Source organism: Vombatus ursinus, unplaced genomic scaffold, assembly GCF_900497805.2.
Source record: "Vombatus ursinus unplaced genomic scaffold, bare-nosed wombat genome assembly UNPS02007420.1, whole genome shotgun sequence".
NCBI lineage: Eukaryota > Metazoa > Chordata > Mammalia > Diprotodontia > Vombatidae > Vombatus > Vombatus ursinus.
The window spans coordinates 4,181-16,912 of NW_020947198.1; the positions used below are offsets into that span (position 1 = coordinate 4,181).

A 12,732-nucleotide genomic window follows, 5' to 3' on the forward strand; every position below is an offset into this window, starting at 1 on the left:
CTCTCTCTCTCTCTCTCTCTCTCTCTCTCTCTCCCCCCCTCTCTCCCCCCCTTCTCTCTCCCTCCATCCCTCTCTTCTCCCTCCCCTTCTTTTTTTCTTCTCCTCCTCTCCCTTCTCTCACACACTCTCTCTCCCCATCTCCTCTGTATGTTTCTATCTTGCTCTGCTTCTCACTCTCAGGCTCTTCACAGTCTGAGTTAAATCTAGGTCGTATACATAGAGCCTGCTTTTTTTTTTTGTCTGATTTAATCTTGTTCGTTTCACCTTTTCACTGACCAGGAGACATGAGTGAGAGTTTATTTGGGGAGAGGGAGAGAGAGGAAAGGAGCCCACTGTTGCATAGTCAATAACATCCTTTTTATCAATGCAATATACAATAGGGGCGGCTTGGCCCAGAGAACCTATTGAAAATCTCCTCATTATTCGGGTTGGGGGGTTTGTGGGGACAGACAAATAAAACCGTTTATTCTGCTATTAAGAGTGATCGGTTCTACTCATCGCCAAACCATCCCACGCTTCCACTATTTCAGGTTTGAAGGAGAGTAGAAACATTAAGCTCCCATCACACCAGAAAACATCCAAATACACCTCTGCTGGGAATTTAAAGAGAAAACAAGTGTAAAAGAAAAATCCATCTTCATCAATAAAACGTGGATACTTTACATCCACTTTTACCTGAGATGGTGTTGGATTTCAGAATGCTTTGGCTGAGACAAACTTTTACATTATCCCGAGTGGAGCGCCTACTCTTTGCTGCTGCTTTGTCAGAGACACCCAAATGCACTAGAGCCTCTTTGAACACGTTCTCAAAGGTGAGGGGGCTGGGACTGAGACATTGGAGAATATTCAACTAATAGAAATATTCTATTCTCCCAGTACAATCTCTCAAGTAAAAAAAAAAATCCATTGAAAGAAATTTCACAGTGTTGTCTTTGGTTGCAGTAAAGGCACAGGCTCCGCGGGGGTGGGGGTGGGGGTGCCGCGGTAAGTGAACGAAGCTGCCCTTCCTAGGCTCGATGTCTGTCCGCTAGATGGCAGGCAGCTCCAGCTATTCTTCCAGGCAAAGGCGGCAGGGGGAGAGCCGAGCTTCCCCTTGTCCCTCTAACCAATCACAATCACCACCACATTTTTTCTCTCTCTTCCCCACCATCTCTCTCCCTTTCTCCCTCCCCCCCCCCCTCTCTCTCTCTCTCTCTCTCTCTCTCTCTCTCTCTCTCTCCCCCCCTCTCTCCCTTCCCCCCTCCCCTTTTCTATTTTCCTGGGAATCACTCACTTGCGCGCATTGATCCTTCCAGACAACAATTCGAGAACTTACTTTTGTTTTATTAATAATTATTGAAGTGTTGCCGTTTGGCAGAACCTAGGGACCAAAAAAAAAAAAAAAGAAAAGAAAAGAACAGAAAGAAAGAAAAGAAAGAAAGAAAAATAGGGAAAGCAAAAAAAGAAAACCGATTGAAAAGAGTAAAAAAATTTTTTTTTAATTACACACGTTTTAAGAGGAAAAAGTGTAAAGGAAAAGTGGATTTCTGATCGCATTTTGTGGCGGGGAGAATTTCAAGAGTGTGATTTATCGTAATTAAAGCTATAAAACCAAGACAGCTCTTTGGGCAATAAATGGGGCACTCTCCTCATTGCAGCTGAGGAAAAAATAAAATGAGCAAGGGTTAAATTGGAAACCTATTTCTTGGGTCATGCATATATATGGGAGTGGGATCAAAATTCATTTTATTACGCAAATCATTAAAATGGTAGGCTTGTTCACTCTCAATTAAAATATTCTTTTTCCCCTAATGGCACTCTCATCACGCTCATAAAAATCTAATAAATATATATATATATATATAAACTTTTAAGACGGAATCAAAATAATTTCCTTCTAATCCTCCTTTCCCCCTTACGCAGTGCCTTCTCCCCACCCCCACCCCCTCGATTCTGTGTGTGTGTGTGTGTGTGTGTGTGTGTGTGTGTGACCATACACGACCCATACTAATCAGGTCTCAAAGTAAATAGCAGCGCAGGGCGATCTCAATGTAAATTGCGCTTGTCAGAAGAACACCCCCTCCCCCCAATCCCCCGCCCCTCTCTCTCACTTTCTCTCCTCCTCCCTTCCCCATCCCAGTCAGTAGGTAGCAAAGGGGAAAAAAGGGGGGAGGGCGGAGGAGGGAGGGGGGAGGGGATATCCAACCAATGGAGTGAAGGAGGCTTGGCTAACCTTAGCCTCCCATTTTCTCTCCCCCCAATTCAGGGCTCTGACCAGTCAGTCGCCTTTGATTATCAGTTGCCAGCAGCCCTTCTCTTGGCTCCTTGACATGAGCTCCATATAAGGCAGCGATCTCCATAGAAACGTGTCAGTTTCAATAGTAGTGTCAAAGTTCACTATATACAGACATTCGCGCAGATCCCCCTTTCGGAAACATTGCTCTGCTAGTCCTCCCGTTTAAACGCATTCAATTTTTGGGTCTCTCTCTCTCTCTCTCTCTCTGCTCTCTCTCTCTCTCTCTCTCTCTCTCTCTCTCTCTCTCTCTCTCTCTCTCTCTCTCTCTCTCTCTCTCCCCCCCTCTCTCTCTCTCTCTCTCTCTCTCTCTCTCTCTCTCTCTCTCTCTCTCTCTCTCTCCCTCTCTCCCTCTCTCTCTCTGACTCTCTTTCTCCCCTTTCATCTCTTCTCTCTCCCCACTCTCCTCCCTGTCTCTCCCCTTTCTCCTTTCTTGCATATTCTATTAGTTTTTTTCTTATCCTTCTTCTCTCTTTTTCTCCTTTTTTCCCTCCTCCTAGTCTCTTTTACTCCATTCTGGTTGGAAGAGAGAGGGTGAAACTTTAAAAAAAAAAAAAAGGAGACTCTCCCTTCGTAATCTTATTGTTATTATTATATAAATATATATACATATATATCTATTTAGAGGGAGGGTGTTGGTTGCCGGCTGAAGAGGACTTACTTAAAATACTAAAAAAAGAACATTTTTGGGCGATCTCCAGTGTTTTTTAATCAGCTCTGTGTGTTATAGCAGAAGAAACAGAAAGAAGAAGCAAGAAAGAGGAAAAGAAGAGGATTATTTATTCGACCTACTTTGGATGTCTTTTTTTTTGTAAATTCTTATTCCTCTTATTTTAATTTTTTTTTTAACTTCGCTGTGAAGTCGTCTACGGCGTGAATTTATCCTGTTTTTCTTCTTCTTCCATTACCTCCCCCCCACCCCCCAAAAAAGGACAGAATCACCAGCACCGCCACCACAACAAAAAAAGAGCAAACTGTGTAATCTTCATCTCCTGAATCCCGCTTTCCAGGACTGGTTTCCTGAATGGCTGGCTGCGTTTTACCCTGGACCTGGCCCCCGGACACTTTCAAGCCTTGATCATCCTAAGGCTTTTCCTCTCTTCGATCCTTCTGCTCTTCAGTTTACGCACCTCCAGAGCCCGGAGCACCCGCCCCGGCAGCAGCGGCGGCGGCGGCGGCGGCTGCACCAGCGGCGGCAGCTACAGCAGCACCACCGGCCCCAGCCTGGGCAGCGGCGGCGGCGGCAGCGGCGGCGGCAGCGGCAGCAGCAGCAGCGGCGGCGGCGGCGGCGGCGGCGGCGGCGGCAGCGGCAGCCCCGACCTCCTCCTCCTCCACCACCACCACCTCCTCCTCCTCCTCCTCCTCCTCCTTCCCCTGCTTCCTCTATGTCTGCACATCCTTTACACTCCTAGCACTCGGCCGGTGGGGTGTGTCTGTGTGTCTGTGTGTCTGTCTGTCTGTCTGTGTGTGTGAGAGAGGGAGAGAGTGTGTATGTGTGTATGTGAGTGCGTGTGTGTTGTGTCCGATGTTCGTCTCCCCCCCCCTTGTAGCTCTGAATGCCTCTCCCTATAGCCTTATTTGCCGTTTCTGAATTTTCAACTTGAAGAAGAAGAAAAAAAAGCCAAGGGGGTGGGGGAGGGGGGAAGGAGAAATCAACCCCCAAAACGAGAACCGAAGAGGGGGAAGGGGGAGACAGAGAGGAGGGGAAAGACGGGGGAGGGGGGGCTGCAAAGAGAGAGAGAGAAAGAAAGAAAGAAAACGGCAGGAACAACAAACCGCACCAGGGCAGCAGCGGCAGCGGCACCCGGAGCCGCCGAGGCAGCAGCCGCCGCCGCAGCAGCAGCATCGCCCAGGTCCCTCGCTCCGGCTCCTCTCCCCCAAACCCGAGCTACCCACCTCCCCCTCCCCCTTCCCCCTTCCCCCTCCCCCTCCCCTTCCCCTCCCTCCTCTCTCTCCCCGGCAGCCCTCTGCGAGAAGCTCCGCTCCCCCAGCACTTTCTGGGCCCTGAGATATGGCAATGGTAGTTAGCAGCTGGCGAGATCCGCAGGAAGACGTGGCCGGGGGGGAACCCAGGCGGCCCCAACCCCGCAGCCCAGCCCGCCCGGGAACAGCAGCAGCAGGCGGGTTCGGCGGCCCCGCACACCCCCCAGACCCCGAGCCAGCCGGGACCTCCGTCCACCCCAGGCACGGCGGGGGACAAGGGGCAAGGCCAGCCCGGCTCGGGCCAAAGCCAGCAACACATTGAGTGTGTGGTGTGCGGGGACAAATCGAGCGGGAAACACTACGGCCAATTCACCTGCGAAGGCTGCAAAAGTTTCTTCAAGAGAAGCGTCCGCAGGAACTTAACTTACACATGCCGTGCCAACAGGAACTGTCCCATAGACCAGCATCACCGCAATCAGTGCCAATATTGCCGCCTCAAGAAGTGTCTCAAAGTGGGCATGAGGCGGGAAGGTGAATATTTCTTCTCTTTTACTTCTAGCTTTGCTGTGTTTTTCTTTTGCTTTCTCTTGTTTTTGCTTCCCCTTCATTCGAAAATACCACCTTATCCCCCAACTCTAACCCTCCCCCTTTCTCCTAGCCATCTCCCCCAGCTTTACACCCCAGGCTTCGCTTCTGCTGACACCCCCTCTCTCTACCGACCCCCGGTCTTCACCCCCCCCCCGCCGCGAAAATCCTTTCCTGTACACCCCTCCTTCTACTTATCCTGATGAGGATTTTTTTTTTATGATGAGGATTAGAAGAAAAAAAACCCTCACTTTCTTAGTTCTGCTGTGTCTTTCCCCCCACGCGTGTGTGTGGCCGCTTTAGTATCTGTTGGCATGATGGGGGGGGGCAATGTGGCGTTTTGTTTTGTTTTGGTTTTTTGGTTGTTTTTTTTTTTTTGCAAAGCTGTATTTTCTCCATTCCCCCTTTAAAACCTTTATTAAATAGGAGAGGGTAGGAAGGTGGGAAGGGGGACACTTTACAGTAGATTCATTGCTGTCATCATCTTTTCTGAAGCCTGGCTTGGAGAAAGAGGATCGAGATTTATTGCACTTGTAGGTCTAACGGGGGGGGGAGAAAGGGGGAAGGAAATCTGCTCGCATTTAATGGTTCCCTCTCCTATCCAACGTGCTGCAGTGTGCTTCTTTCTCTCCAGATCTGTGGCCTTGTTTTCACTCCTACTTTGAAAGGAAAGTTTGTGACTGATCCCTGCTTTTATAGTTGTGTCATTTTTTAAAAAGCATGTTACTTATTTTATTTTTCCACCAAACTCTACCCTCTGCTTAAATACTCCATACAAATGACAATTTACAGCGTATTTACCGTTCCTTCTTATTTCACCATAATGCCTAGTCTGCAGCTGGCATGAGCTTCCACACCATTTAAAGCCTGGTTTTGTCAGCACAAGTTTGGATGTTGGGTATGCCTCAATTTCATATGGAAAGATATGCTGCACTCTTTTATAAAGAGATTTAGCAGTTTACAGTTAAAGTTTATCTTCTTACTATCGTTAAAGATGTCTTATAGTCAAATAAGATAACCAGTCAATTTTGCAGAGTGAAAATTACTCTTTTAATTGGTTTTAAAATTATATTTTATATGCCACAAGAAAAGAAATTGAATTCCCTCAGATCTGGAAGAGCTGGCAAATATGACGACTTCATTTCGTAGCTCCAGGGAGCTTTTTGTAGGCATTTGAAGAAGAAGGGAAAAAAAAACTTTGAATTGTGCTCTCATTTAATTGAAAAATAACTGCCAAGTTCAAAACTATACTGAAGTGGGGAAACTATTCTAGTCCCATTAGATTTTAAGGGCTCAAATTGCATTTATTACTTCCACTAAAATTAAGATAAAAGTCAAAGTTAAAGAAACTATGAATTGTTAAATGGTAAAGTAAAATTATAACTATATGTATATATAATAAATACACACAAGCATATCAAAATGCATGTGGGGAGGGGGAGCAACCTCAACTTCACTAAAGTTGCCTTTGTTTACATGACAATTTCAATCGCTGAGACTGTGGAAGTCAAACATACACATACTTTAAAAAAAAAAAACTTTGTTGAGCTTTAGGAACTCAAAGCATGCTTACGTTTTGCATTCAGATGGTTAATGAATCCAGGGTTTTTGCAGTTGCAAGCTAGTACATTCACTGGGCAAAAGCTGTCTGCAGGGTTTTGCAGTGGGACCGCACAGGACAGACATAAATTATATTTCCTACTTTTTTCAATGATGTTTGGCTACTGTAAGTTCGAAAATTTTTTATTTTCATTGAAAATATTCAGTCTTTCTGTTGTTTTTAACAGTAAGAACTTTGTATGATGTGGTGGGTAGAGGGAGACGGAGTGGTACTGGAGACTGACTTCTTAAAAGTTGTAAGTGGTTAGTAAGGGTATGTAACATGTATCTATTTTAAAGACAATTTTGTAGCATTTGAGGGTGATGTGGAAACACTTTATGAGCAAAACACTGATAGTTTGCAAATCAGTGTACTTAGGGCACTTGCCTTAGACCGCAACCATTTCGTCTGTTTTTAACTCTGGTTTGTTGAAGTCTGGAGGGATGAGTGGGGTTTTATTTTCTAAGCATATTTTCTTGGTTATCTTTTCTGGGGTTTGGACAAGTGGTGGTTGAGGTGTGGGGGCAGGACGATGGCTCTTCCTATGAGGTCTTATTCGCGATGAGTCTGTACTGAGTCTGCAAAGAGAAGAGAGCAGAACGATTGCCGCACTTACCAAGATTCTGCAGTTGGATGGATTGATACCTGTCTGGATCTATAGACCCCTGTGTAGCACTGCGTGTTTATGTGTGAGTCTGAAAGTATGTGTGAATGTGGTGTGTGTGTGTGTGTGTGAGTGAGTGTGCGCCTGGGCGTGTGTGTGTCTGCGGGGAGAGGCACTTGCATTGTCTCAGGACCCGCAGCACCGTGTTGAGGAGATGTTTGCAAGCCCCTTGGATGCACATTTCCTCTTCTTTTCTCTTTCTTTTTGTCAGCGGTTCAGCGAGGAAGAATGCCTCCAACCCAACCCAACCCAGGCCAATATGCCCTCACCAATGGGGATCCCCTGAACGGTCACTGCTATCTGTCTGGATACATCTCACTGCTGCTGCGGGCCGAGCCCTACCCTACCTCCCGCTACGGCAGCCAGTGTATGCAGCCCAACAACATCATGGGCATAGAGAACATCTGCGAGCTGGCCGCCCGCCTACTCTTCAGTGCCGTCGAGTGGGCCCGCAACATTCCCTTCTTCCCGGACCTGCAGATCACAGACCAGGTGGCCCTGCTGCGGCTCACATGGAGCGAGCTGTTTGTCCTCAACGCGGCGCAGTGCTCCATGCCCCTCCACGTGGCCCCGCTGCTGGCCGCAGCGGGCCTGCACGCCTCGCCCATGTCCGCCGACCGGGTCGTGGCCTTCATGGATCACATCCGTATATTCCAGGAGCAGGTGGAGAAGCTCAAGGCCCTGCACGTCGACTCTGCGGAGTACAGCTGCCTCAAAGCCATCGTCCTCTTCACATCAGGTGAGGGGTGGAGGAGAGATGGGAGGAGGGAGGGGAAGAAGGGGTGGAGGGAGATGCACAGAGGGAGGGTTGGAGAGGCGGGGGAGTTGCGATGGGGAGAGGGAGCACAAGTGCTTGGTAAGAGCGAGAGCCAGCTTGATGCCCCCCCCCTCCCCCGTCACCTCCTCTTCCTCCCCAACCTCCTCACCCTCACCTCCGGTCCGACAACCAGATTGCTTGAATGGGGGGTTGGGGAGGGGGTCGCTGCTGCCAGGTTTGGAGTGGATCTAGGGGTGGGTGGGCCTCTGCTGCTGCTGCTGCTGCTTTCTCAGTTACTGCCGCAGCTTACTCTCACCAGCCCGATCTGGGCAAGAACAGAGGATGTGATGGCCTGGTTAGGGGGTGAAACAAACCAGGCTGACTATCTCTACCTCTTCTCTGTCAGCGTCTGAGTGAGCTGAGGGAGGAGAAGAAAAGAGGAGGACTTGAGAATGTTGGTTTCTCTTGTATGGTACTTTCACTGGATGAATTTCTTGACTGAGATTGTTTACACACACACGCATAGACACACACAAATTAAAAATAAGAGGATAGAAAGAAAGAGGGAAATCAATCCAAATAAATCATAAACAATATCGCTTTGTTGCTGCCGGATTTCCCCTGATCGGAAATCATTCCGGTGCTTGCAGTTGCAGATGTTATTGGGATCATAAAAAAAAAAAAGGATTCGATATAAACAAGAAAGATAAAAAACAAAACAATACTGTAGAACTCAGAAGGAAAGTAAGATTGCGTCGGCCCAAAGATAAATCTTTTTACTATGCAAACCCCACCAATATTGGAAATTTAACAGATTGCTGGGGAAAGATATCAAATTAAGTGTAGGTGGTGGTAACTTGAATGTTAACAATCCTTCTTATGATAGATGGTTCAAATTAACTTGTAAGAAAGTGAATTAACATGGCTTTGAAGTGTTCTCATTTTAAACTATGTGAATTCTATACCTGTCTTATTATCATATCTTCCAAACAGCAAACATATAAACACCAAAGACAGCAGGTAATAGAGGGAAATGTAAACAAAGCCAGAAAAGAAGTCACATATGTGCATTCAGAGCTCTTTAGAGCTTATGTGGTCCTTTTCCACTTACATATTTAGTAGTGGTAGTATCACTACTATTTGTGTTATTTTTTAATTCTTCCATATAGAGAAAAATAGATTCCTAATAAATCTATCCTACAGTCAGAAGGAACCAAATGAAAACCATTCTCTAGCAAAGATGGCAAAACCTCCCAAGGCCTTGTTGAACAGTAAGCAATTCATAATCTATCAATATTTGTTGCTTTTCATGCTTGAAAAATAGTATTTACATTGTATTAAAATGACACTTAAATTTGCACAATATTGTAATGTAGCAAATGTAGTATTAATATCGATTTGAACAACAGATAATTTATTTAGACAGGAGCACCTAATTTGTATGCAGGGTGGCCAGAGCCATGTACTTTGACTGCCCCCTTTTACTTTCGGTGCAAATGCAGGTCTGCTGGTAGGAGAGGAGTTATTCTTTGCAGGAGGAGAAAGTGCGGACCTTAAAACAAATGGAAGATTTATTGAATAGCCACCTCAATAGTTTGAATGCATTTTATCTTAATAAGTCTTCTTGATGGAAACATGTTTTTCAAAAGTGACAAAGAGACTTGAAAGCATAGATCAGGCTGATTTAACTCTGGAGCATGCCTGTAGACTTACCTACTTTTTACACTCATTCACTGTGGAGGTTCCATCAATAAATAGGCCAATCACAGTGAAGTTGATTTTTTTTAACCCTATATAGTGAGGTCCTAGGAAATAGAAATGTGACACTGGAGTGTAGAATGGTCTACTCAGGGAAGATCTCCCCTCCTTTCTTCTACTCCAAAGGCATTGGTTCTACCCACTTTCCAGCTCCCTTGAATTTTCTGTTCACATGCCCCTTCTCCATGTAGCCTAGAGAACTATGGAGTCTACAGTGAAGTCTCTGTAATTATTAACTCTTTTATTTCAATTTTATATTCCTAAACAGCAGCATTAAATCCTTCTTAGTAAAACAAAACAGAAGTTTCCCAAAGAGCTTGCTTGGATGATAACTTAAAGGCACAAAGGGTGTCTAGTAAGTTAATAATATTATTTTGTTGAGAAAATGAAGGCAGAATATCTGAAAATGGAAATACAGCTGTAAGAAGCAATTCACCCCCTCCCCCATACACATTTCCACTTTTGACTAAACTTGTTTTGATTGCTAGCCAGAAGGGAATTCATGGGAAGCTTTCTCAAAGTCATCCAACTTTTAAGTAAACTTTGAGTGACGGAAAAAAACATTTTTAGACATTGTCCAAAGAAGTTTGCTAAGGCTAAGTATTTAATGCTGGCAGGGGGGTCCCCTGTTGTGGTTTTTACATTTGGGCCCTGGATGGTTTGTTTAATCCTTAATATTCTGGACATCATCCAAGGACTGGGTCATGACCTGAACTTACTTAGAAAAAAAAAACTCTATTAATTCACACACCTAAATATTTCTTCAGATAAATGAGAGCTTTTCTGAAAGCTGTCGTCTAGTTAACATAAATACAATAAATCCATTTTCAGCACAATAATAACTTTGATTTCTAGTTATGGCAGCTGATTACATCTATATTTTCTAAACACTAAACTCTCCTGAATGCACCACATGAAATACATTCTCTACACGACAAAGGCTAAGGCTGTAGAGCCCTGAACAGTAATGGTTATTTATTTACATAATTTCTTTTCCATACAGTGTAGAAGAAATATTGAGCGTCCCCATATTGACACTGCCATATAAAAAGAGAGACACGAATTTTGCACATTATGCCTCCTTTTCTTATCTGAGATATAATTCATGTAGTGTAAATATGTATTGCATTACACTTGCCGCAGCTATCCAAGAGCTGTGGATGCAATAACCTAATCGATCTAAAAGCCTATTTCCTTCTGTTCACCATTGGTGAAACCCTTTTTCCAGTCAGAAAAGGAAAATTAACTTCCAAAGTCCTAACCGGAGTACTGATCAAGCCAAATCCTTCTTTCTTCAGGAGGGATAGGAGTGGATATCTAAATGGCAGCCACAGCTTTCATGAAAAAAGACAGCAAAATCGAAACCTAGCTGAGGGAAGGATGCAGGGTTCAATGCCCAGCCTTTCCGCTTCCTTCAGTCAAGGGTAATAGATGTAGGTTAGCGTCCGGTGACCCTGCACTTTGGTGGGCACTTATCGTAAATATCTGATAAATATTTTACAGACCTTAAGGGGATGACATATGGGTCTTATAAAAAATCTGCTAGGGTATTAGGGGGAACCTTTTCATATCGTATTGTCTGGATTTGAATAGAATCCTGGGGCATAATAGGGAGATAATACATGTATTGCAATACATGTAAATATGAGCCTGCTGGGTGGCAATCACTGTAGTCCTGTTTAGATTCAAGGCCAAGAACAAACCTATGTATTCTTTAGCTAAACAGGGTGCAAGTGTTTTTTGTTTGTTTGTTTGCTTATTTTTTCCCAGTAAATCTACCTTACCCTGGATTTTATTGTTAAAGAATATCACTGTATTAACAATATAGTATGGATTAGCAAAGCAGTCTGGCTTGGGAAATTATATATCTGAATATCTGAGAGCAACCTAGTCTGGATCTCAGGTCAAAGGATTCCTTTCTCAGAAGTTCTTGAATTATAGCTTGTTTTATTTGTGTTTTTTGCTCGAGGCCATGTTTTTGTAGATGAAGGAACTCACAAATCTTTGTATCCAGTTCTTGAAATATAAAGACATAAACTTCAAAAATATAGCCACACCCCGGTTTTGATTTGAATCATTTGTTGTGTCTTTTCGGGGTCATTCTTCTACAGACACAATTTTCCAATGTCCTTTTGGGGCTATTATCATGCATTAAGACATACATAGATCTATACAGATAGAGTATTACTAAAGTCTGGCTTTGATCTCTATTAAACCTTCCCACTTAGTAATGGTTCCTCTATGATCCTTATGTTTTAAAAATATTTATTATTGCTATAAGAAACAACGTGGATATTTGAACTATAAGAGTGATTGTGGCTTCCCTTGAACCCACTTTTCTGTACTAATCAGTCAACATAAAGTAACCTGATGTTCTGCAATATTATTAAAATAAGGACTCTAGTTGATGTGAGATCAGCAGATAAGGTTTGAGATCATATCATTCTTCGAAGTGTTTTCCTCTCTTCTCTTCTTCAATAAGAATCTTCTCTATGTCTGCTACATTTTAGCTGGTGTTTAGGCACTGCAGCCATTCCTAGCTTTGTGTCTGATAGCTGCAGATGTCTCCTTAGCACACGGCCTGGAGTAACTGAGCCATATTCCTCAAGATTATTATACAGCTTACAAAGATGCGACCAATTTTCAATTACTTGATCTAAGATACAGATAGAAGTGTGAGCTTTCGCCTAGGAATTGCTCTTCGAATTCCTTACGTAGGAACCTTAAACCCTATATTGCTGAAGCATTGGACTTGATCTAATTCCCAGCATATCAACAAACGACTGCCTTCCCTCCCCACCCCCCAACCTCCAACCCTCTACGTGTTTATTTGCTACTCAATCAAGGTTTGGGTCTAGGATTTTGGCTGCTGTTGTTTTGGCTTCTATTGGCTCCAAGATCCATTTAGTTCTTTTTCTGACTGAATATTTCGCTAAGGTTCTTTAACCCACCCCCACCCGCCTCAAATCAACCGCTAAAGCAATCATTTTAATGAACTGAATACCCTGAAAGATTCTGCCCTTCAGGCTGAAGACAGGTTGCTGTGTGTAGAAAACATGGCTTCAGTCTTACATTATTTAATCTAAAGGTGAAGGAGGAAAAACAAAGAGAGGGAGAGGTTGATGTCGTGTGTGTGTGTGTGTGTGTGTGTGTGTGTGTGTGTGTGTGTGTGT

General features: G+C 44.3%; 1 protein-coding gene across 1 annotated transcript; it reads left to right on the forward strand.

The window, feature by feature from the left end:
* Window positions 1-4,210: 4,210 nt before the first annotated feature.
* LOC114033802 (nuclear receptor subfamily 2 group F member 1-A-like) lies at window positions 4,211-8,214 on the forward strand. The gene is given in 3 exon segments (XM_027849423.1): window positions 4,211-4,331; window positions 4,333-4,726; window positions 7,256-8,214. Coding segments are annotated over 3 exon segments (1,401 nt in total). The 5' UTR covers window positions 4,211-4,283.
* Window positions 8,215-12,732: the final 4,518 nt, after the last annotated feature.